Raw genomic sequence first — 24,769 nt, 5'->3', positions numbered from 1 at the left:
TCCACTGTGCCCAACAGGCCACATGCAGATGGAAGATCAAATAGCGGCTGATAGGCAAGGGGAGAGTAAAAGACAGACAGACAGGAAGACCTAAAGCGGGCAAAGAGAAATAAAGACAGATGGAGGAGAGGGAGAACTGGCGTGAGCCCCAACCTGCACTCTGCATGCTCAGTTTGACCTACTTTACTTTCCTCTCTCTTTCTCTTTTTTTTCCCTTTTCTTTCTGCGTCTCCTACTCTTCGCCCCCATTCTCTGTGATCCCCTTTCATGTAGCACAAGGAACCAATAACTCTGAAGACGGTCTCCCACCAGACACCACCACTGATTCCTATCTCTCCATGTCACTCTGTCCTTCAGAGCTGAGCGCGCCGCTCTCTTTCTCCACATCTCGCTGTCACAGCCTTGGCTAGCCAACCGTGCACTTTGTCTTTCATCTCCTCTGTGACAATCTAACAATTCACTTTTTTAATGAAGGCTATATTAAGTTTGGCGCCACTGCAGAGAACTTAATAAGGGTTTCTCCCACAAAGGAAGCCATCATTAGGCTGCGTGTGATTGGAAAGACCAACATCGTATTGCTAAAATGCCTTCAGCATGAGGTCAGTGTGCCTGATTTGTGAAGGGCATTTAATGGGATTATGCCACAATTCCACTTGCAAACAACAGTGCAGCATGAAGCTAGGTGATCGCTGGAGACACTGTGTTCGCAAAGTGTTTACTTCCAACATCTGTTTGAATGATTGTGTGTATTTACTTATCCTCACAGTGTTACCATCCTATCCCGAAAGATAGGATCTGCAGTTTCAACACATCTGTCTGACTTCTCATGAGATATTTGTGTTACTTTTGTGTTATTGACAACATGTGTGTTTATGGACGCACAAAAGTGCATTGTTTTAGAGATGACATACAGATGTGTTAAAATGTCATTTTTAGTGTGAATGATTGTCACGGGGTGATTGTTACCGATGACCACATTAGCTGCTTGTACTGGAAACAGAAACACCTACTGTTCAGCCAACCACCAACTCCTAGTTAAAGTACTGGAATGTGCTTCAGTACGTCAGTCCAGCGTGTTACCTTATTATCACAGAGACTAAATACATAGCAGTCATACAAATCCTATTGCTGAATTCCTGCGGAAGAACAATCTGGATGTGTTTTGCAGTTTAATCTGAGCAGGTTTAATAAGAAAATGCCTGAAATCACGTGCTCAGATGTGAGCCGTAATGGCGCTACCGACTCTCATATTGTTCTTCTTAAGTGCTGGTAAAACCTGCTACTTATAAATGCTCCTCTTTGTGAGCTGAATGTTGATTCAAAGACTAAACACTTGAAACAATTAAACTGCGGAGACGTGTTTAAAAGTCCAGTGAGTCATCTCTGTAAAATCATCCTCCAATGCTGCGCCAGTTTTTTTCCACATCCATTCCTTTATTTGTTGTTTGAGTGAAATTAAGTCAGAAAGAAAGAAAGGATCATTGATTCAGTTAGTTGGATATTGCAGGAAATATGCCTTCCCCGTAAAGAAGAAAATCCTCAACTGTATACTTAATCTGGTTCCATTTAAAAGCACACCAGATGTGTTCGAGGAAATGAATCACTGTTTTATCATTTAATCAATCAAAAGTTAGATCAGCCACTAACTAACAAAGAATTCTCGCCTCTTTCCCTCCACAGACTACAGGACTGGGCCGTGTTTCACCCAAGTGAACAACCAGATGTGCCAGGGCCAGCTCAGTGGAATCGTCTGCACCAAAACCCTCTGCTGCGCCACCATTGGACGAGCGTGGGGCCACCCTTGCGAGCAGTGCCCCGCCCAGCCACACCCCTGCAGGCGAGGCTTCATTCCCAACATCCGTACCGGAGCATGCCAAGGTCAGACCGGAGCACATACGTCTTTCTCTCTTTCTCGCATACACACCTGGCAATTCTTCTTTTCAGCTGCGGTGAAGGAAGACGTAACACACACACACGATCACCACTATAAACAGTGCAACCATTACTTCATCTGTCATCATCTCAGCTGCAATTCCTGCCCGCAATATCCTCGAGGAAGTGTTAACAACACCGAGGGTGTTTACATGCACACATGTAAATGTAGGCCGGATACTACCTTGTATATTCCTGTTAAGGTCTTATTCAGTAGAAGCTGCTTACATGCATCTCCATGTGCCTGAGTAATCTGCAAAAACTGGAAACGGTGCAGTGGACAGCTTTCAGAGTTATTTAATTACGTGTCAGTCTCTCAGTGAATATGAGCAGGTCTCAGTTGTCACGTCAGTCTTTCTTCAAGACAGAATGGGAGCTTGTCCTCACTTTGCTTAAACCGATGTGGTGCACACACAGAGCAATCTGTGACCGAATGATATCAGAGTAACAGCAGGATATTAATATGTATGTATTAGACAAAGCAAAGATACTTTAAGCATTCATTTTATAGACTTGTTCACTTATAAAAACACTTGAGTCCACCTCCAGACATATTTTAAAGTATGTAATATATGTATACTAATACTGATATTTCGTGCAATGTGGTTTTACCACGTAAACAAATACAAAGTTAAAAAAAAAAACTTTGAAAAGGAGCAGGAAGCAGATCTACTTTTTCTCCCTCATTGAGAAATTCTAGGTCTTGCCTTGCGCCTCCCACCACTGCTGCTTGCACTATGGACCAGTGAAAGAGCAGTTTGCATCAAGATGGACAGCGTTAGCGTCAGAGCACACATTGCAGTGATTCAGCCACACGTGTTCGAGCCTCAGTCAGATCCAGACTCAGACGAGGAGTCTGCTGTGAATCAAAATCGTCGACCAGCAGACAAATCAGAATGATAAGTACAGTTAGCATCATTTATTTGTTTGTGTTGCTTGTTAACTTGTAGGCTAATTGGCAGTGGCTGACACAGCTTTAAAGGTTGGGAAACATTATTTGCTATGGTGGGGTTATTGGTAGATAGCAGAAGGATACTCCAGGGTCGGGTTTGCAAAACTTTTACTATGCTACTGCTGCCTGTGCTGATAATTCTGCTCTGCGCTGGCGGTTTAAGATTTCTTTGCCAGTGTTTTGTTGAAGTTCCCCTGCTGATATGTGTTTCCAGTATCAGGTAGCGACTGATTTGTCTTTCAGTGACATACCAGATTTCGCTTGTGACCTTTAAATCTTATATTTTAGGGATGTGCGCAGACACCGCCCCCTACAGTAGAGAAATATCGCTCCAGTGACAACCTTTGCTCTGATACAAGTTAGTGTAGTCAAGGTCAAACATTTTAGGGGACAAATATATAAAAAAAAACGACACATTTTTCAGTCAAAGGGGACTCCAGTCACAACAGATATGGTACAGAGGTAACAGAATCAAACCACAACAGCTAAATGGATCTAAAAGAATGAGATACGGAGATTATAATAAGGAAAGTTTGGGAAATATGAACTGAGATTCACCTTCTTTAACCAACATTCCTGCTGCTGGTGTCCCAGCACCCCCTCAGACCAGCGTCTCTTCGCATGCCTCTCTAATGACCTGTGGCCCTGACCAGACTAAGCAATAAGACTGCATCAATATATGACACATGTGGAGGTCGTGTCCCCTGTTAAATGAGCGCAGTTAGGCTCTTTGTTGCCTCAGCCCGGCTCCTCTCACATGGACACACCCAGCACCACCCTGGGCAGACTGTGATGGTTGATGTCTAGCTGGAGCCGTCACAGAGGGAGACTGTGTTTGTACTGGTGCTCATAGCACCTGGCCACGCTTCAACAGTATCACAGCTGAGGACACTGAGTTCATTTATTTGTGCTGGGAAGCTGGGGATTATAGCGAACTCAAGTGTTGTTTACATTTATAATAGAAAGCTACACGTGCTGTAAAGAGATGGTTTCAGGCATCTGAATTTTGGCCTACATCTCCTGTTTGTCCAAAGAGTCAAATGATGAATGAATAAAGAGATCCAAAATGGCCATACAGTCTGTTTATCAGTTGAGGTATCTGGCTTTTTTTTTGTTTTGTTTTTTTGTTGCCAGGCGCAAATCCATATTTGCACCAAACTCTCTTGTGCAGAACTGGGTGGAGTGAGTCAATTTTGTTTATGCAGATCAAGTGGTGCAATCCAGTGCTGGTCCTTATTTTGGCGTGAAATTGCGAAAGCCAGTAATTTTCATGGCTCTAGTTACAGCAAGGCGAAGTGACAGACCTGTCAAAAAAAAATCACATTTACCTTTTAATCAACTGCTTCTAAATGCTCATTTGGGGCCTTATTTACTGTATGTTTGCACTTCATGCTTTGAAAGTATGTAAATTGATTTAGATGGCCAAAATATTAGATTTCAGTGTCATGCATTTCAACGTGAAAAGGTCTCTGAGTGCTTTTTCAAAAGTTTTACATATTCTGTTTATTCCTAACTTTTGTTCTTGAAGGGAGTAGTTAGGTATAATAGCTAGTAGCTGAAAAACATATACTGTGTGTGCCCAACAATTACTGATGCAAGTACATACGCCTGGCAAATGGAAAGACATGTGTTAAACATTTCACTGTGATATAACACAGCCTTCCATGAGATATAGTAATACCAGAATCCACCCAGCTATATGTATGAGTCTGTATGCATTATTTATGAGTGATTCAAAAAGGTAACACATCTGGGATCAGTAACCGGTTTGTATGTAGCTCCACAACTTCCTCTCTTTTTGACGTGGCTGCCAGGTTGCTCATATGTTAGAGGTATGCCAGTGTGAAACAATCACTCATCCCTCTGTGATTCACACGCCTCCTCTCTTATTCTCTTTTTTGCCGTCTCTCTCTGAATCTTTTTCTCTATACTTCCTCCACTCTCTCCAAGTCTTTCTCTCTCACACACACACCAAAGACACCTATTTCCAGAGCGCCTAGAGCAATGTCTCTCTGGCAGCAGTACAAAGCACACCTGACCATGAATCTAAATGTAAGGATTGCACTTTAGGCTCCACATCAGGATGTTGGCTGGTAGATGCTTTCTCTCTTTCTCTCTCTCAGCCTTTTGGCAGAGAGAGTTCCTCAACACGAGACAGTATTTTCCGCCTTTCTTAACAAAGAGGCTGAGATTGAATGTCTACAAAATAATGGAAACAGGCTGTTTATATATTTGCGTGTGGTTGTGTGTGCAAGCATGCAGGTGTGTACATATGTTCAGGCTTTTTTTTTTTTTTAATAGCCACACATTTACAACGCCTGGGCCTTGCTTCGTGACTAGCAATTTGGTGGATATAAACCCACTGAGTGTACTGTGTGTGTGTGTGTGTGTGTGTGTGTGTGTGTGTGTGTGTGTGTGTGTGTGTGTGTGTGTGTGTGTGTGTGTGTGTCCCAGGGTAGACTGGATCAGAGGTACCCACAGTTTCTTACAGGAACCCGCCCTCTGACATAGCCTATCCCCAATACTGGGGAAAGTGACTCACATTGAATGCTGGGAAAATCCTACATTTAAAAAGCCATTTCCTGTTCAAACAAGAGCTGGAGTGGGTCTTTCTGGAAGTGGTCTTACACATCACAGGCGGCGCCAAGTTACTACACGCTTTTACCTCATCCCCGTTGCAAAGATGTGGAACAGAACGATGAAGTGTGCCCGACACATGCTCTAAAATGTGTTTTGAACCATAGTTAACTAATATAAACTTTGCATTTTTGTGACATTCACATTGTTTGAAGTCCTATTTTTGGTGTAGTACAAAACACACTGTAGGGTGCTGCATGTCTGCTCTCGAATCAATGCTCTGCAGATGCCAATAATTATTAGAACATTTGTTCCTCTCTGCTCTTGCCTCTTCTCTCAGATGTCTATCTTTTCTGCCTTCTCTTAGATGTGGACGAGTGTCAGGCGGTGCCAGGCCTTTGTGCCGGAGGTAACTGCATCAACACCGTGGGATCCTACGAGTGTAAATGTCCCGCCGGCCACCGACAGAGTGAAATCAACCACAAATGTGAAGGTGAGGCTGATCTAATAAAACAGTGTAGTGGATTTAAAACAAAGACATGTTCAAAAATTAAGAAAGAAACCTTCATAATGAAGACCAAAGGTAGTGAAAATCTATTAATAAATACATGGCCTCAGGCCTGCATAATCCTGATCAATAAACAGACCGTGATTACTAGCAACCATCTTTGATGTGCAGCCATTATAATCTAATTTGCCAGGTGATGAGTGGCAGAGGCGATATTACATCTCGATAAAGCACCGCAGCAGAAACTGGGTCTTAAACACATAACGTTTTGTAAGTTTTGTTTCAACACTGGAAGGGGACACATATGGAGCAGGAGGTTTGAGGTCCTCTGTCTGGAAATTTACAGCATCAAACACTTCACTTTCTGCATCAAGGTGAATTTTTATGCACCAACTTATTCTTGAAATTTCTTTATATTTGTCCGTTTTTTTGCACATGCTCTAAATCTACACCAATTCAAACACACTGCCTACAGGAAACAGGCATTAGAGCTTTGAAGTGTGCAGGGAAACAATCCTGTTGTAGTTCTCATTGGGAAGAGCTGATGTGTCCTTGAGCAACATCTGTAAAAATACCGTGAAACATAAAAACAAAAGGAAACCTTTTTTTATAAAAAAAAAAAAAAAAAAGTAATGGTATTTTTTTGTAGTCTTAGTGCCCCTGAAATCATTCGTATCAAGCAAAGAAAAGCAAATTTATGATATAAAGTCACAGACATTATTATTATTATAACTGAAACAAATATGAGATGTTTTGCAAAAAGGGTTACAAAATATATCAACTTGCAGAGTACGTGAGTTTGTAAACTAATCACCAATCCAAAAGAATCAAGTGGAATTTAAATACGATTTTGTTGAATTATTTGTGAGACACACGGACGGTGCAGTGGGTTTGCTGGGATCAGTTAACAAATCTCTACGTGCGTTTAAAAAGTGACGACATGCTCGGAGTTAAAGAAGTCTGGACGTGTGCACAAAAGACACACACAGAGTGGATTCACATTACAATGTGTTGATTGGGTGGAATTTAAACAATGTCCAGGCTAAACAGTCTGATAGTTAGCCAGGCAGGGGTTGTGTCTGTTGGACTGAAGCCGATGTGTTCTTAGTCTTGAGGGAGGATTACAGAGAGCTCTTAAACTGTTTCAGCCAGATGACATCTATTCTACTGAACAAAAGCAAGGCCAAACTGGCTATCCTAGTGTATGAGTTTATGAATTATTATCTAAATTCTCCTTTTATTAAGTTGTTGCACGGCTGAGAGTCGCCGCAGATACAGAAAGAAAACTAACATCTCCACCTTCAGATTCAGGGGAAGCAATACCCATGATTCACACAAAAAGGTGATTTATGTCACAGGAGGAAATGGGGAGGATGACTTCACTGAATTCACCAGAGTCCCAGTTTCAGTTGTGGTTTTGGGTGAACGCCACCAACGGTTCAGGACTTACAGTAAGGATACAATGAGTGCTTCCAGAGGGATGCTGAGCACGGCTTAAAGAGATTTGGGTGTGGATGTTGTTGCCACATTCCAGCACAGAGACAAGTGAGCAGTTATTCCACAAGGACACTCTGAGACAAGGTAGAAATAAAGCAAGAGTTTGCAAGAGGATTAGAAATAAATAAAGAAAGAGTTAGCGAGAGGATTAGGTCGTTAAATTCTCATTTTGTCCTTAAAAACAACATTATTAACCAGACAAAAGCAGCAGTGAACATTCACGCAGTTATATAAATGGTTGTTGAATGGCTAATAGACTGAACTTGACAGCATCAAACTGGACAGCATGACTCTTTAGCTGAAACAGGAAGTTCGTCAAAAGCGGGGGGGCAAAAAACTGTGATACAAAACTGTGATACAAAACATTGACGAACAAACAAAAAAAATGGGAAAAGAGGCCCTGAATGGCCACTCATATTGGCACATTTTGCAATGTCAACCATAGACCTCCTCAAGCCTTTCATAAAGGCACTATAATGGGCATCGCCGGTCCCCAAAAATCTCCCTAGTGGGGCCCTTCTAGCTCCTGTATGACAGCTTGATACTATAATTTCAAACAGCTACCTTTTCACAAATGTGTTGAGTATAAGCATCAGCGCAATCGATAGGACCTCAATGGGCTTCTTTGCCGGGCTCCCCACAGGGTCTGGGATCGCCACTGGTTTAAAGTTAAATATGACGTAATTAAAAAAGCATCAGCATACATAAAAAAAACTGTTCAGGTACAACAAAGAAAGACCATTTGAGTAGTTTATCTTTGACTTTTATACGTTTGAAGGTCCACGTATGACGGCCTGAAATTTATCGATCCCAGTGACGCGAAATAGGATCAGCAAACCGCTTTTTAACAAAGCACTTAAGCAAATGGATTTTTTGAAATTATGTGAACAGTTTGCATGAAAAAGTCTGTTACATCGGGAAGCACTGGTATTTTGTTTTCAGCTGAAGGATGAACCGAAGTGAATGGGACTTTTTTTCAGCTCTGGTTTTGTTTGTGTGTTTATTTGAGGATTTATCTGGCAACCTCATGTGACCCGTGCAGAATGAGCAGGGAAACAGCTCAGAGTTTGTAAATCTCGTAAAAACAAAAGAGCAGTTGTGACGTGTATTTTAAATCATAGATCAGCAGGAAACCCATGTTTAGCGAAATCTCGGAAACAATCAGAGCAGGTCCTTTGGGGAGGTTTTATTGAAATGCCCTTCTAGCTAATGCACAAACAAGCCTCACTTAGAGCTTTCACAGTGAAATTACTGAGGTTTTGGAGCAGTTAAGATAAAGTGCAGTTAAGATGTCATGGGTGTCTGATAGTTTTGGGCACAACAAGGCACCTGGTTTTATGGCCAGCTTTTAGCTCAGACTGTGCTCAACAGCCTCTCCTTTTTCCTCGCCTTCTCTTCTTTCTACTTTTTCTGCTTCTCTTTCCATAAATACAGTCTTTGGCTCTAAACCAGCTGTTAGTGCCGAACAAAGACACACTTACAGCATCTGGGAGACTTTCTCATTACAGACAGGGACCTCCCCGTTGCTCTGACACCCGAGGATTCTCACGCACTCGTGCTGTAAAAACACACACACACACACACACACACACACACACACACACAGTTTCATACATCAAAGTTTAGATAAAACAATGGAAAATGGCTAATTTTACTCTATATAATCATAGATATGCATCGTACACACAGCTCCACACGGCAGACTTGATGGCTCAGACATATATTCAGGTGACACACATTTCCCTCCACACACACTTTCAGTCCCTCAGCGCTCCGTCTGTGGAGCGTAATGTCTGGCGTGTTGTTGTTGCTGCTGACACAAGGTTTATTTGGCTGGGCTTTTACAGCCTCACCTAGGCCCTCTGCCACTGCTGTCAGACAGGAGTCAGCAGGGGCACAACAGCCTCTTAGCTTCCCACGGCAGGCGTTACTACACACACTGACACACAGAAAAAACACACACAGACATAAGTCACACACTCGTAGAAAGACAAACACTAACACACCCCTCACTTTTCCAACTAAGCACACAGGGGCACACACACACACATTACCACACGCACCACGTCTGCACCCTTTCTGTAATTATGCCCCGCAGTGGTGCAGTAATTACGTATGCGTATATATAAGCGTGACACATCATAAAAACCCAATACCTTCTGGAACTTCACTTTGGGTTCCCCCGTCATGGAGCAATGAGGCCCCCTCCCACTGAATAATACAACTTAATGCCATCATAAAGTGTAGCACACCGAGGTGGGCCCTGCCAAGCAGCGTGCAGGTACTCCCAGACATCATCTCCAAGTCAAACCATGGCATGTTTAAATAAGGTCACTGCAACCTTGAGGAGTTTTGTTTCTTGCGTACATTTCTTTCACTTTAGTTGCCATTTGTAGATTGTAAAGCAATTGTAGATACCACAATTGCACATATAATCAAGCCCATTGCTGAGTGGCATACATACATATGTTTTGACTTATAATATGGCAGCATTCCTTGTGACTGGGATCATTTCCCTGCACATTCAGTGTATTTGGTTTCTGTTCGCATATGACGTCTTTTATGCAACAGGTTGTGTGTTGTCAGTATTGCTGTCATTGATTATTGTCTCTTAATGTCTTCCATTGATAGGGCTGGTATAATTTATTTAATTTTATTCAATTTGGTATGTCATGTCGTACTGCTTTTTGATACCTAACGATTATAAACTAAAGAAGCCAAACTTCTTTTATGTTAAGCCCCAGACACACCAAACCAACATAAGAGAACTTACGGGAAAAAAAGTCCCCTGCTGTGTCACCACATAGTGCCGTGTCTCGGCCAAAAATTTGCTCATGAACACACCAAACTGGCAACCAACCAGCATGCTCTGGGTCTGTGTGAGCAGTCTTGACGCCAGTTAGCCAGTTAGCACATTAACAACACAGTCTAACGTTGAAAGAACAAAGCATATTTACTGTTTGCCAGTGAACAGCAACACGAACCATCAGGAAACATTTCTGCCAAAGAGCTCAATGGCTATAGAATGAGGATCTTGCCTCATACGTAAGTTTGTTTCGACCTCACTCCCTCATGACTTCATCCGTTTTGTTTACATTCCTCACTTCTGTTTCTCTTCTCGTACCTTGAGCTGAACTGCCAATCAGTTTGATTTAATTCACTGCTGCTGCCGCTGCCGATTCAGCACGCTGAATCCTCAGCCAAAAAAGGTGACGAGGGCCACAGATGCTCACCAACAGCCTAACTCTGACCAATGGCTGACCGCCGTCTTGGTGTGTGAGGGCTTTTAAATGCTGCCCGCAAGCAGAAGACCAAAAAGTTGGGTTTCCAACACCATCATCAAGTTTGCTGATGACGCAGCAGTAAAAAAGGCCTACCTTAAGGAAGCAGAGGACCTGACTCAGCGGTGTCAGAACCTGCACCTGAATGTCACCAAAACTAAGGAGATGATAGATGACTTTGGGAATAAGCAGCAAAGGAACTACATCCCTTTCAATATCAAGGTGCCCCTTGGTGTCCATACCACCAAAGGCCTGAAGCTGGACGCTGCACACTGACTCAGTGGTGAGAAAACCAAGGCAGGGACTGTTTAAACTCAGACGTTTGAGGAAATTCCCAATCACAGCCTGATAAGGAAACAGCACCAAACAGGAGTGAGAGGCCCTGTAAAGACAGATTCATTCGCTTGAACATATAGGCGCTACTTTTCTCTGCCTAAAGGATGTTTACAGCAGGTGTTGCGAGAATCATTAAAGAGCCAAAGCAGATAACAGCCTTGAGGTCGGGAAGAAGGTTCCAGATACACCAGGACCGCACTGAGAGAGAGAGACAGGCTCAGGAAGAGCTTCTGCCCTCAGGCCACTAGGATCCTGAAGGAGGTTACTGCTTAAGACTGACTACCCCCAAGACATACATATATTATTACTATTAGCAGACTATTGGAACTCTTTTAATGCACAAATTGAAGAAACTGGTAGTATTACATTTTTACTGGAATTGGAATTATATAAAATGCAGTCCAAAAGTCAGTAGATTACTGTAGTTTCAGTATTTGACAGTTCACCTAGGAACTACAGACACATTTCGGTAAAACTACTATATAGAAGTAGACTTTTTTGTTTGTTTTATATAAACTTTGATTGGTTATTGTGCTGTGAGTCAGGTGTGCCAAATACCTAATAAATCATGCTAAGTCTGTTGGATTGTTCCCGTCATTCACGTCATGGCTCATGTGTTTGAGTATTAGTCTGAGCAGAACAAACAGAATTGAATTAATAAAGTTTATTTGACTGCCGTTCCATTTGCTTTGCTTCATTTTCCCTCAGGGAGAATCTGTTGCTCCAGTGCAATAAACTTTTACAGCAGCGTGCTACTGCATCTTTCCAAACAAAGACATTTCGAACATTGCAAAAGTGTTCTGAGCTGACGTTAAACATACTATACAGATGTGTACCATGATGTGATGAGGTATTTACGATGTAACTATATGTTTCTGTGTATGTTTCAGACATTGATGAATGCAGCACCATCCCTGGTGTGTGTGATGGAGGAGAATGCACGAACACCGCTGGTAGCTACGTCTGCACCTGCCCACGAGGCTACGTCTCCAGCACAGATGGCTCCAGATGTGTGGGTGAGTCTCACACATTTCCAACATTTCTTTCTCTCGTTTGTGCATTTCCTCACCCCCTGGCTAGCTAGAAGCTTCACATCTGGTGGCTAACTTCCCTCCCTCCATCACTTCTTCCTGTGAGAGTTTCTGATGAGTCGCGCCGGCCTGTGGTCGCCATGTGCAGACAAACACACTTGCACGCACTGTTTGGCCTTGACAGCCTTAATCTGCTCCAATTCTAGTGCCCCTCTGACTCATTCACACACACACGCTGACACATACAGCGCATACCTTACTGACATGTCCCGTGAAACACTACCAGGTGTTAATATATTCCTGCAATCCTCACCAATCATGGCGGCCGCAGTGAAACACAACCAGGTGTTAATACATTATTTCAAGATTCAGCCCCAAAACGTACAGTTCAGGGTCTGTCTGTTTCACAGCCCCTCCACTAAAAGCTCCTGCAGCAAAGTAAAACCTCTGGATCGCTCTAATTGGAAATACATGTGTCCTCCCGGCTGTTTTCTACTTTTAATGCAATCCGTCCACTATTAGACGTGGAGGTTTTGTGTTTATATTTTTGGATAAAGTTAGAGAGGAAATGGGTCAAGAATACCTAGAAGAGCAGCGTCCACGTGTGCCCACACGTGTGCATAATTACATAAACATGGTGGGAGGTGATCTCACAGGTAGTGTGTGAGCTTGCCTGTCATGTGGTGGGTTGTTTAGCTTCAATCTTTAGTTCAGTTTGGTAATTTTACAAAGTTACACAACCTAAATACACATTTAGGAAAAATACAAAAACAAAAATAAGTCATTATTTTTGCAGCAATGAAACCAAATCACATTCATGCTGACCTTAAAGGTGCAGCCTGCAGCCTTACCGTGCGTACCCACCAAACGCGATAAAAATTATTTCATCGCGCCTCAAATGAAATCGCGTCGCGCCGGACGCTCCAGTTTTGACGCTCTTACAAAAACCCCAAAATGGGACTCGACGCGCGACGAAATCGTGCCGCGCGTTGAGCCCGCCCAAACAACAACATTTCTTCCGCCATTTCATTCTCTCGTTGACGATCGCTGCACCGCATCTGCTCTGGAGAAGTTCCCAGCGTCGTCTGCGGGCTAGGCGCCGACGTCGGTTCTGGGTGCATGCTACCCTACGGAGGCGGCGTGAGCTCGGCGAGTTCCACCGTCTCCTGCAACAAGGGACAGGAACTGTCGTACAGCTCTGGGTGAGCGGTGACGGCGACGATAAGCTGCTCCTCCATTGTTTCTGGCGGTTTGATTAGATTTTGCGAGGGAACACCAGGACGTCCATACGTCAGCACGTCGATGACGATCTCAACGCTGATAGGCTGTCGCGGCGCGTCTTCACGCGACGACGCCGCAAAAGTTCAATTATTTCAACTCGTATTATTTCACGCGACGCGAATTTCGCGTCTAACGCGCCGCGCAATCGCGTCCATCGCGTCGCCCGGCAAAATGAGGCGTCAAATCGCGTCTTTGCATTGACTTTGTATGTAATCTTGAGGCGCGATCATTTTTAATCGCGTTTGGTGGGTACGCACCGTTAGTTTCCCTTAACGCTACATTCCCCTCTACACATCAGTTTTTAGTACAGTTAGACAGCAGATTTATACACTGACAGTAACAAGATGTAGTACATCTATATTCTATGTTCCAAAAATCCCAAACAAAAACTTCCACACAAGTGTTCATACTTAGTTTTATATTTGTTCAATATGTTTCTTAAATCTTGTTTTAAAAATAGTTTAGGTTTTTCAAGTATTACTCATTGTCATTTCCTTTTCTAAACTATTCCACAAATGAACTCCTTGGACGATTATAAATCTTTGTTAGGAATTTATTCTAATCTAATGTAACACACATATGGTCACGTTTAAGGGAAAACAAAGAGCAAAAATGAGGAAAGAGGAAAAAGATGGCACAACTAACCTCAACATTGTGGAACCAATTCACTTCATAAAGCCAAAATATTAATCCATTATGGAGTTGTGAAACTACTCATTTCATAATCACAAACATGCTGCAGTAAAGCCTTTTCTGATCTGTGAATTTATTTTATTTTGTAAAAAGAGGAAAAGGACCAAATTTCTATCCATAGCCAAAATGTGGAAGGAGATCGTGAAAAAAAAGGATTAAGAGTTGACAGATGATAGGTTGTGTTTTTTCTTGACCAACAGGTCAAGGTTGGAGAGAGGAGTGAAACACACTGCAAATGGGATCATTAAATATATCGTACTAACTGTGTGTGTGTGTGTGTCTGTGTGTGTGTGTGTGTGTGTGTCTGTGTGTTGCTGAGTCCAAAGGTTCTCCATCTGTCTGACGTTATGCGTGTCCATATTTTTCTTTTTTCCCTCTTTTCCCCCGTCCTCCCTTGCCTTCTTCCTCGCCCTGAAGAAATATATTCCTTTCTTGCTATGTACGTCTCCCTTTTTTCTGAGTATGTTGTAGATCACACCAAACCTCCTCCTCTCAGTAACACTTTAGTGAAATGCAGTCGAAAGTCTCTGTTTACTCTGGAACTGTGAATGTTTCCCTCTCCGTTTGGACCTTTTCTCTTGTTCTGTCTCCTCTGTCTATTGTTTTTTATTTTTTTAATAACTCTTTATCATTAAAACTGAAGCATTCTCTCATTCTCATCCTCCCTATCAATCTTACCGTTTCCTTTTGGACCTTTTTTTTCTCCTCCGTCCTCTGACATCTGGATCCTGCACCTCGTTTCCTTCAGTTGTGGTTTCCAGTTGCTCTTCTGCAGCCTGCTGAAGGGAGAGAGCAAAAACAAAAAGCAAATAAAACAGGTGCCAGACACAACCCCCATATATCCTTCTTCCGTCTCTGTCCCACTTCCAAAATGGACAAGACTAGCTTGGGAGGCAGAGATAAGTGAACCCAAACAAAACCAGACTAGACCGGGTCAGGTCCAAATATATTTTGGATATTCCAAATCAGTGATGCAAAATCACACTCAGACAGAAATGCCATAAATTCAGTTTATTTCCTCTTCATAAGACTGACACACTTTGATGCAGTTTCCCTTACTGTCTGATCTTTCTCTCTCTAAACTCTCTGAGCTTTTTTTGTGGTCAGAACATAAAGTGGATTAAAGAGAATAAATTGTTTTTTATAGTGTTGATCTCTCGTCATCATGCTGTAGAAGCAGGATGTATAGCTCTGGGCCTGGAGGCTCTTCTGTTTGTCTATTGGCTTGTGTTTTGTGGGATGTACTGTACCGTGGTAAAGTAGGCCAGTGGGAGCTGTTGGGGGCCTGACAGTAATCAGAGCCTAATGCCCTGTCACACGGTGGAAGCTTGAAAAAAAAAAAAAAAGACCTGTCCAGTCAGTCAGTCTGTAAAAACACCTCAACAAATGAAAGCATATGCTCGTGTAGTGGAGCAACACTAGCGAGCAAACCACAGTCTGGATCCAATTTAAGTCATCATCATCCTCATCAGCAACCCCCACCACCACCACCACCACCACCCTCACCCTCACCCGCCTTCTCCTCCACCCGGCCTCCAGCTCAGCCATTCCTATGGGATGTTTTTTAGGTTGTGTTTGTGTGTATTTGTGCACAGTTATGCATGCATGTACAAGCATATGTGTGTGCTTTTATTCATGATTTGTGTACGTGCCCCTGGATATGTAGGGGAATGCCTATCTGTGTGTGTAATTGCATATAAATGTGTGTGCACTGTACAATATGTGCTCCCAGACACAGCGCAGCCCCTCATGTTCTATCTAATTGGCAAGAATTGCTCCACATGGAACTGATTAATTCCAGACTGCTGGCTCATTAGTGAGTTAATCGACTTGTGCTCCTCCCTCCGCTCCCTCCTCAGCTCTACTTTCCCCCTTCTCTCCCCCCCTTTTTTCTGTAGATGCACTTAAAATCCTTTTTCACATATGTTGCTCACTTTCTAAAATAATACACATGCATTTTCCCCCTTTCCTTTTCTTGTTTTTTTCCCTAAATTCACAGAACCCCTCCCCCACCGTTTTCCTCCTCTCCATTTACTCCTCACACACGCTCTTTGAACCTCATTCCCCTCTCCTGCCCCATTGACCCTGACCTGGAAAACTGTAACAAATAAGACCCCTTTTTGGAGGCCCTTCAGATGCCTGTAGTTAGTCAAGACCCCAGGCAACCTTTCCCACTGCCAGTTCATAAAGAAGCTTCCTCCCCAGCCACCACAGAAGGACCAGGCCAGCCCTCTGAGCAGTTATCACCTGTGACCTTTTCCCCACATGGACGATGAATGTTGGTGCTGTCACAGTGATGTCACAGAGTACTGACACACCCTAGAGTACACTGTCACATCACAACTCCGAGATAAGAGTTAAAACCACCGGAGGTCATCAAAAACGAGAAATGTGCAAATAAAAAATGGAGATGATTCACTTTAAAAAATGTACTTTATCAGTAAACTGAATTATTTTGCATTACCGGTCAGATGCCTTTTCAGTCTAATGACTTAACATCAGGGCCCTGAGACGGATGCCAGGTTTTGAAACCAATTTCTGTGGTGGCCAAACATTATTAACATCATGTGATCCCCCGTGGCCCAAAAAGACTTTTTTTTTTCTATTCACTTACATAGCAAAAGACATCTGTAAATCAGTGATACATCTTTTTTTAGCATCACAACCACTTCAAAATGACTTGATTTCGGCCGATAACATTTAGAAAGTTTAGAGGAGACACATGATTGAATCATTTTATACCCATGCAAGTTAGCTGAGTGCTTAACCGGATTAGCCAGAAATCCCTATTTCACCTGCTCTATGGGCCAAACAGAGCAGGAGATTTCCAAAGATAAGGGAAAAACGATTCATATAAGGATCTCGATTATCGTTTTTAACGATTCAGAACATCGATTATTCTTAGCCCTCTAAAATTGTTATCATTTAGAAAAGTCTTGATAACTTTGAGACCGTTTGTCGGGTCGCCTTACTTTTTTCTCCGGTGAAAGCTGCCGGCTGTGCCGCTCAGAGGGATGAGTCCGATGTATCGTAGCTCTTTCTGAAGCCTCAGTATCCAGTCTGGGAATTCCGGTGTTTGTACGGGACCTTGTTCAATATATTCATGATGATAATTCCGATATTAGGTGTCTTCCGTCCATATTTTATCCATATTTCGATGATAAAAGTACATTAGCATCGATGCTAAACGCCATATTGGATTCCCATGGTTCCATGAAGAGGTCAGAGGTTTGTATCGGGCTTGTCCACCAATCGGAAGACGAGCTGACGTTTTGTATCCGCCCACGTATGCCATACGTCATCCGGAGCAAACTGCACTGTGATTGGTCTAATCCTGCTGTATCTATCGCTCTGTGTTATTGGTAGCGCGTCGTGCACTAGAATAAACCCCTATAATAATAATGAGACAAGGGTAAATCAGGAGACAGTCTAACAAGCAGCAGGGCCTCATATGAATGTAAACTCTGTGTTCACTGCAGGCAGAGCAGGCAGGAGAATCAGGCCCCTCTATGAAGTGTCAGGGGTGTGATGTGGCCCTCTGCAGCTGCAGAGAGGAGCTGCTTTGCAGAATGGCACAGATAATGGGATGCACAAACAACTGCAAAAAAAACCCCAATGTTTTTATTTTTTATTTTTTATAGAGTGTCCATTTTTTTAACTATAATAATTACGATGTTTATTTTTTCACTTTCTGGTTCCCAACACTTAGGAGAAAGGTTTTCTACAACAAAAAAGCTTGTACACAATAAAACCTCCATAATTCCATACACACTTTACTTTCAAAACATAATATGCCACTGACAAAACAGACTGGAGTAGATCCTGAAATTACACCTCCTATATTTTGAATCAGTAATGGATTTTGAATCGGAAATCGTTTTGAATTGAGAATCGATTCTGAATCGAATCGTGACTCCAAGAATCAAAATCGAATCGAATTGCGAGATACTGAAAGATTCACTCCCCTAATAACCCACCTTACCCTTCCTCTGATTGGCTTACCCCGACATTCTTACTATAAACCTAACCAATCCATCCAACGAAGGCAACCAGTATGATCCAATCATAGGAACAGTAAGGCAGGTCATTCTCTTACAAGCCTTAGAAACACAAATCTGTGTGCCAGTTATCCCGGTAATTCTTAAATGCCACAGTTGAACCTTTTTGGCTTCATGTGCCACACAGCAACTTTCATAGGAATGAATGGGCCTCCACCTCCAATGCTTTATCTAGTTCTCTTAATCTCTTTAGTCATCCATGCTTCATATACACAACCTGTTTGTGAGTTTTAGCAACTTTAGATACACAGTTTGTGTTATGGATATAGTACCTTATTCTAAAATCATCACTGAGAGTTATCATCTTAATCTCTGAAATGAAAATACTTAACGATCAATATCTCAAAATGTACTGAAGAAAGATCATAAGACAATGGACTGTTGTTTTCAAGCTCTGCATATTAATTTTCTCTTCATTCTCTTTTTTCTTCTTCATATGTCCGTACAACAGAAGCTTACATATTAAATAATTGAACGTACTTTTAGCTTTAACTTAAACTTAAAATTTGTGTCTCACATCCAGGAGAGATATATAACATAAGATACATAAAAAAATAATAAAACACCTAAAAACATATCAGCCATGTGTGTCTTTTATATGATGCTTTGAATTTTAATATTTGTTGTTGCCTTCTCAGTCATCTAATTCTGTCAATGCATCTCCTCGTCTTTCAGATCAGCGTGTAGGCACCTGTTTCTCCGCTCTGGCTAATGGCCGCTGTGCTGCCGAGCAGAGCGGTCAGTACACCAAGATGCAGTGTTGCTGTGACACAGGACGCTGCTGGGCTTTGGGACAAATCCCTGAGATGTGTCCTGTCAGGGGTTCTGGTGAGTACAAGCAACAAGATACACAGAACAGAGGATACACTTTTTTATTTGCGAGCTGATCCCCAAACAAAGTGATGGATATGAGCTTGAAATCAGGACAAAAGATCCATCACTGCTGACAAAAACCTGGCTGTGTCTATGACAAATTGTCAATGACTTGGCATGAGCACAGGCGGTAAATAATGCCATGGCAATGTCAACATTTCACAAGCCAAATTGGTTTAACGAAGTAATGTTGAACTAGACAAGAGAGCTTTGAGACTGTGACAGGGAGGGAAGAGCATCGAGTCAAACTGATGAGCATGATGTCATGAGTGCAAACTAAACAGAGAAAGATGGAAAAGATTTGTGAGAAGATAATGACCCATCATCTCTCCAGTCGAGCTGGAATTCAGAAAAGTCTTCCTCTGCGTGAGAGCGTGTGATCCAAAACTGATCTGTTACAGAATGTTCTGCTGCTTTCACTGGCACCCCCAAAATGAGATGTGTGTGTTTGATTTGTTGTGACTCAAACTAAGTGAAAAACATGCAAACACTGTCTATGTTTGTGCATTTTACAAACATAGACATACTGTGTGTAGTCAGAAATACATGCAAAAAAACCTCCATACATACGAATGTACACTTAAACAATACACCAGACTTACTGTAACAACATGCCAAAGCAGAGCAGATTATTATGCACGCACACTTGTCTTTGGTCCAGTCACAACATAGCTGAAATCAATAAAACTTTCACAGTTAGTTAGTTCATTTTACAACAGACTTCAGCAAAATAACCCAAAAATTGATTGCACGGAGCAACGGCCTTTGTGAATTCCGCTATTCCAGGAAACAGTGAGCACATTTCAAATGTATGCACTGTAAGAGCCTGATTGACCCTAAGTGCTTTTGAGTTTGAATTAGTTATAATCCACATAAACTGTTTAAAAACTAAATCTCTGTTGGCACAACTTGAGAGCTAATGAATATGTTCTTCCTCATCCGACTGGAAACAAATGAAATGTAACCGACGGTAGACTGTATCCGCTGACTTGTTCCCTGTGATCTCTGGTCCTCTTGTAGACGAGTTCAGGCGTCTGTGTATTGTGGGTGTTCCACAAGGACTCCCTCATGTCTACCCCAACGGACACTTCCCCAACAGCAACGGAAACGGGTTCAACTATGGATTCAAGTTTCCCAGCGTCCCTAATGGTAACGGTAACGGAGGCATCGGTGGCAATGGTGGAGGAGGCTTTGGAGGGAATGGTGGCAGCTTTGGAGGGAACGGTGGGAGCTTTGGGGGAAACGGAGGAAGCTTCGGAGGCAATGGAGGAGGACTTTTGAACCACCATATAGGTGAGTCTGGATATTGGCACTAGAAAAAGGGGCTCATCAGTGGAGTTGGGAAATGTTTCTGTGTTGGTTTTTTTTGTGTCTCTGCTGTGTTTTGCCAATGTGTCTGTTGTTTATTCTCAGGCACTGTTTCTGTGAACGACTCCATCGACGTGTGCAAACATTTCACCAACCTGTGTCTGAATGGAAGATGCATTCCCACGCCCACGAGCTACCGCTGCGAGTGCAACATGGGCTACAGACAGGACGTCCGTGGGGAGTGTATCGGTAAAAAATACGCTCTCACACACTGTACACAATATCAGTGCGCATGAAATGTTATTCACTGAGCTCTCTATAACCTCCCAAAGCCATGAAGTGACTCAGTGACTATGTGACAGCCTCAGTCTATTACATGCACTGCACTGCCATCTTCTGCCTATTTGAGGAACTTAAGACTAGTTTAGATTGAGTCTTGCAGGGGAAATCTTCTAAAATATGAGTTCTTTTTTGTTAGATATATAAATCCATTCACTCTGAAAGTCAGGACAGTTTTTTGTTTGCTTGATTTTGCTCTTCCCAGATGTGGATGAGTGTGTGAGTAACCCGTGTATCAATGGAGACTGTGTCAACATACCTGGAGGCTACCACTGCAAGTGCCATGAGGGCTACCAGGGAACCCCTACCAAACAAGCCTGCAATGGTATGTCTGACTGCAGACTATATTACTGTAACAATTCTCTGAGATGCTGCTTTAATATTACTTGTACACATATGTTTTACTAAAGTAGTTGAAGCACATTTCCTTGAAGCTGTGGTGCACAGTTTTTGTATGACTGCTGGTTTAAATTCTTTAAATAAAGCCACATTGATCTCCCCTCTTCCTGCTCTCTTTAGATATTGACGAGTGTATTGTCAATGGAGTGATGTGTCGCAATGGCCGTTGTGTCAACACAGAGGGAAGCTTTCAGTGTATCTGTAACGCTGGCTTCGAGCTCACCTCTGATGGAAAGAACTGCATTGGTAAGGAGCCAAAACAGAAACAAATCGAACTTCACATGAACTTTCACCGCTGTGAACTGAGTTCTCTTCTCATCTCCCTCCAGATCACGATGAGTGTGCCACCACCAACATGTGTCTCAATGGCATGTGTATCAACGAGGACGGCAGCTTCAAGTGTATCTGCAAGCCTGGCTTTGCTTTAGCTCCTAATGGACGCTACTGCACTGGTACGAATGATTTACAAAACGCAGACATCAAGTTTTGAGCCAAACAGACTGCTACATGGACAGATTTGGTGTTATTAGAAATCCTGCAGATGCATTTTTGAAACCACTTGTGCATTTTTTAAGGAGTCCAACTTTTTGAAACTATCCAGAAAGTCTAGGAATAGATAAATACATTATGAGTTAATGAGTCTCTGTTGAATAGGAAGCTCCAAGCATAGCTGCTGTTCTATTGCAGTCATACCAAAACACAGAGCGAACAGGTGCATATCCCAAAAATGACACATACTGAATCAGTCTGGATAATACTCCCCATGACCAGATGCTTCATAAAGCTCTCTCTGATTTCTGTTCATAAATGTGAGTCGTGTGTAAGCATTCAAAAATAATTAAATAGAAAATTTGCAGACATACTCAAAGGGACTCTGTCTATTCTGAAATTTTCTTTCCTATTTCTACTTAAATTGTATGAAAACAGGAACATGCATAATCCAAAATGGTCAAAATGTGGTTTTAGTCTTATACCAACTATATGTTGTGTATCTGAAATGTTAAAATACAAACTCACAATTAGATAGATTTTTGTAGGAAGCTCATATCCTTTGCATATTTGCTGTCTTAAGTTATTTTTGGAGGAATTCTCCTTAAATATACTAATTGAAACTGTATACACACTCAAGCTTATTAACTGGAGCCGACATGTGACATATACATTATGTGCCTTCTCTTCATCAGACATCGATGAGTGTCAGACTCCAGGCATTTGTATGAACGGCCGCTGCATCAACACCGAGGGCTCCTTCCGCTGTGAGTGCCCTCCAGGCCTGGCTATCGGTGTTGATGGGAGAGTGTGTGTGGACACTCACATGAGGACCACCTGCTATGGTGCCATAAAGATGGGTACATGCTCGCGGCCGTTCCCTGGTGCAGTGACAAAGTCAGAGTGCTGCTGTGCCAATCCTGAACATGGCTTTGGAGAGCCGTGCCAACCCTGCCCCTCCAGAAACTCAGGTAACATCTTAAATTTGCATTATACTGTTTCACTTCTTTGAAATCTTTGTTCCTTTTGGTTAAAATTGCAAATAAAGGAAAAGAAAAATAAACATCCAGCTCATCTAATGTTTTTTTTCACCATGTGTTTTTCAGCTGAGTTCCAGGCTGTATGCAGCAGTGGTATTGGTATTACAGCTGATGGCAGAGGTGAGTATGTTTAGAAATGTAAATGTCCCCACAGTGCTTTTTAAAACAACACTCTGTATTTATTTACATCATACCTGTCCTCTCCTAGACATCAATGAGTGTGCCCTGGACCCGGACATTTGTCACAACGGCATATGTGAGAACCTGAGAGGAAGTTATCGCTGCATCTGTAACATCGGATATGAGTCTGACACCAGTGGCAAGAACTGTGTTGGTAAGTCAGAGTGGAGTGGATTCACTCCCTATTCATAATGAGGAGGAACAATACATCTCTAGCTAAAAAAGTCTGCCCAGTTTTTGTCTTAAAGTCAAACTGGCAATGCACTTTCTGTGGATAGTTGCCTCTGTGGCCTCAAGTAATAAATACCAACACACAGTTTAACAGCAACCACAAGCTGCTAGTCAAACCAAACTTAGTGAGGCTGTTGCAGCAGCAATGAGTGCATTAAATTAAGAATCTGTGTTATATTGCTTATTAATTTAACTTTTCTTATGTGAGAGAATGTTATTTCTTTTGTGAGTAGTGCATAGTCTCGTTTTAAAGGTACAGTGTGAAGGATTTAGTGGTTAGGATTCCTTCAGTGTTCATTGTCCAGGAGGTTTTTACTGAGAGCGTAACTATCCACAGAAGTCTCTTCCTTTCCAAAACAAACAAACCCAGTGAAACCTGTAAAAATACCAAATTGAGCAGTTTCACCTTAAAAGTAAGTGTTTTTCCGACACCGTTTTGCTGGTCTCAGACGAGCTCCCAGCCCAGCACTTGCTAATGTGTGCCTCTATAGTAACTTAATGTATTTCCTCCAGTTTTCTCTGATAATTTAAGATCCAGGCATTCAAGATGTTTTTACTGTGAGCCGATTCATCTGCAGAAGTCTCTTTCTGTCCAAACCAAATCGATCCAGTGATTTTAGCCATGAAAAACACAGAATTAAGCAGTGAAACATAACAAAATCAGCATTTTTTCCTACCCTGGCTTATTGTCCTGCTAACCACAGTGGCTGATGAAAACACAAATGACCCTATATAGAGCCAGTGTTTGGTTTGTCCATTTTAAACTACTGTAGAAACATGGCAATCTCTGTAGATGAGGACCCGCTCCCTATATAGATATAAGCGGCTCTTTCTAAGGCATCAAATACACAAAGATTATTGTTTTCAGTTGACTATACACTGAAGAAATCATACTTATTATGTGAAATTACATTTTTCCAGTATATCCCCCTATATTCTAAACACTGGACCTATAATGGACAATACTGCTGGTTTCCATGATATTGGCTCCCTAATTGGAAATGTCATAAACCTTATACAGGCTTCTCTCCTCAATTTTCTAACTGTTGTCATTGATTTACTTTCCCTGCAGACATCAATGAGTGTCTGGTGAACCGCCTGCTATGTGACAACGGTCTGTGCAGAAACACTCCCGGTTCCTACACCTGCTCCTGTCCCAAAGGATATGTCTTCAAACCCGAATCAGAGACCTGCGAAGGTGAAACCTCACACACAAACACATTCTCTGTGATACACAAATACTCATGTGTTCGTGTTGCCTCATATCCACATGTGTTTTGTTGTTGTTTTTTTTGGGTTTTTTTTACCAACAATCAAGGTCATTAAGAGGTGACATTATTACCAGATGTGTTGCATTTAGTTTCCTGTAAACATGTGCCTCATGGAAAGAAGACACACACATTGTGTTTCTAACTGCCAAGTGGTGATGATGATCCACTTGAATCCACCTCTCAGCCTTGACCTCAGGTGTGTTTTTGCACATGTTTCAGATATCAACGAATGCGATTCCAGCCCGTGCATCAATGGAGCGTGTCGCAACGTGGTCGGGTCCTTCAACTGCGAGTGCACCCACGGCAGCAAGCTGGACTCCACCAACACCATCTGCGTGGGTAAGACATCCATCCCCCCAAATGCCTGACGTAAATTGGAGCAGCACCACAGGGTCCTAGAAACTGCTTGTGTGAGATGATGATTACACACTGAGACATGAGTGTCAACGTGCAATAATTGGTACAAGAGCCTTTTTGTCTAATCACCCTAATC

At 42.4% G+C, this 24,769-nt stretch overlaps 1 protein-coding gene and 1 long non-coding RNA gene across 3 annotated transcripts in view; one reads left to right on the top strand and one right to left on the bottom strand.

Moving 5' to 3' along the window:
• Nucleotides 1–17,347, bottom strand: part of LOC148189571 (uncharacterized) — a 45,553-nt gene extending 28,206 nt beyond the window's left edge. For both annotated transcript variants that reach the window (XR_015776613.1, XR_015776614.1), the window contains exons 1-2: nt 17,061–17,347; nt 14,767–14,867 (exon numbers count right to left, since the gene is read on the bottom strand). This is a non-coding gene — a long non-coding RNA (uncharacterized LOC148189571). The remainder of the gene's footprint in view (nt 1–14,766; nt 14,868–17,060) is intronic.
• The window catches only part of fbn3 (fibrillin 3), a 76,617-nt gene that overhangs the window by 27,465 nt on the left and 24,383 nt on the right, over nt 1–24,769 (top strand). Inside the window, exons 6-19 of the mRNA XM_042516665.2 lie at nt 1,681–1,878; nt 5,829–5,954; nt 11,974–12,099; nt 18,822–18,974; nt 20,040–20,312; nt 20,433–20,576; nt 20,872–20,991; nt 21,186–21,311; nt 21,395–21,517; nt 22,250–22,525; nt 22,661–22,714; nt 22,803–22,928; nt 24,078–24,203; nt 24,496–24,615. Of these exons, the coding sequence (XP_042372599.2) occupies nt 1,681–1,878; nt 5,829–5,954; nt 11,974–12,099; nt 18,822–18,974; nt 20,040–20,312; nt 20,433–20,576; nt 20,872–20,991; nt 21,186–21,311; nt 21,395–21,517; nt 22,250–22,525; nt 22,661–22,714; nt 22,803–22,928; nt 24,078–24,203; nt 24,496–24,615 (2,091 nt within the window). The remainder of the gene's footprint in view (nt 1–1,680; nt 1,879–5,828; nt 5,955–11,973; nt 12,100–18,821; nt 18,975–20,039; nt 20,313–20,432; nt 20,577–20,871; nt 20,992–21,185; nt 21,312–21,394; nt 21,518–22,249; nt 22,526–22,660; nt 22,715–22,802; nt 22,929–24,077; nt 24,204–24,495; nt 24,616–24,769) is intronic.

This window comes from Plectropomus leopardus, chromosome 5, assembly GCF_026936395.1.
Source record: "Plectropomus leopardus strain MGB_pleo_1.0 chromosome 5, ASM2693639v1, whole genome shotgun sequence".
In the NCBI taxonomy this organism is placed as follows: Eukaryota; Metazoa; Chordata; class Actinopteri; order Perciformes; family Serranidae; genus Plectropomus; species Plectropomus leopardus.
Note: the sequence above shows the minus strand (reverse complement) of the source record. Positions and strands in the feature narration are given on the sequence as shown.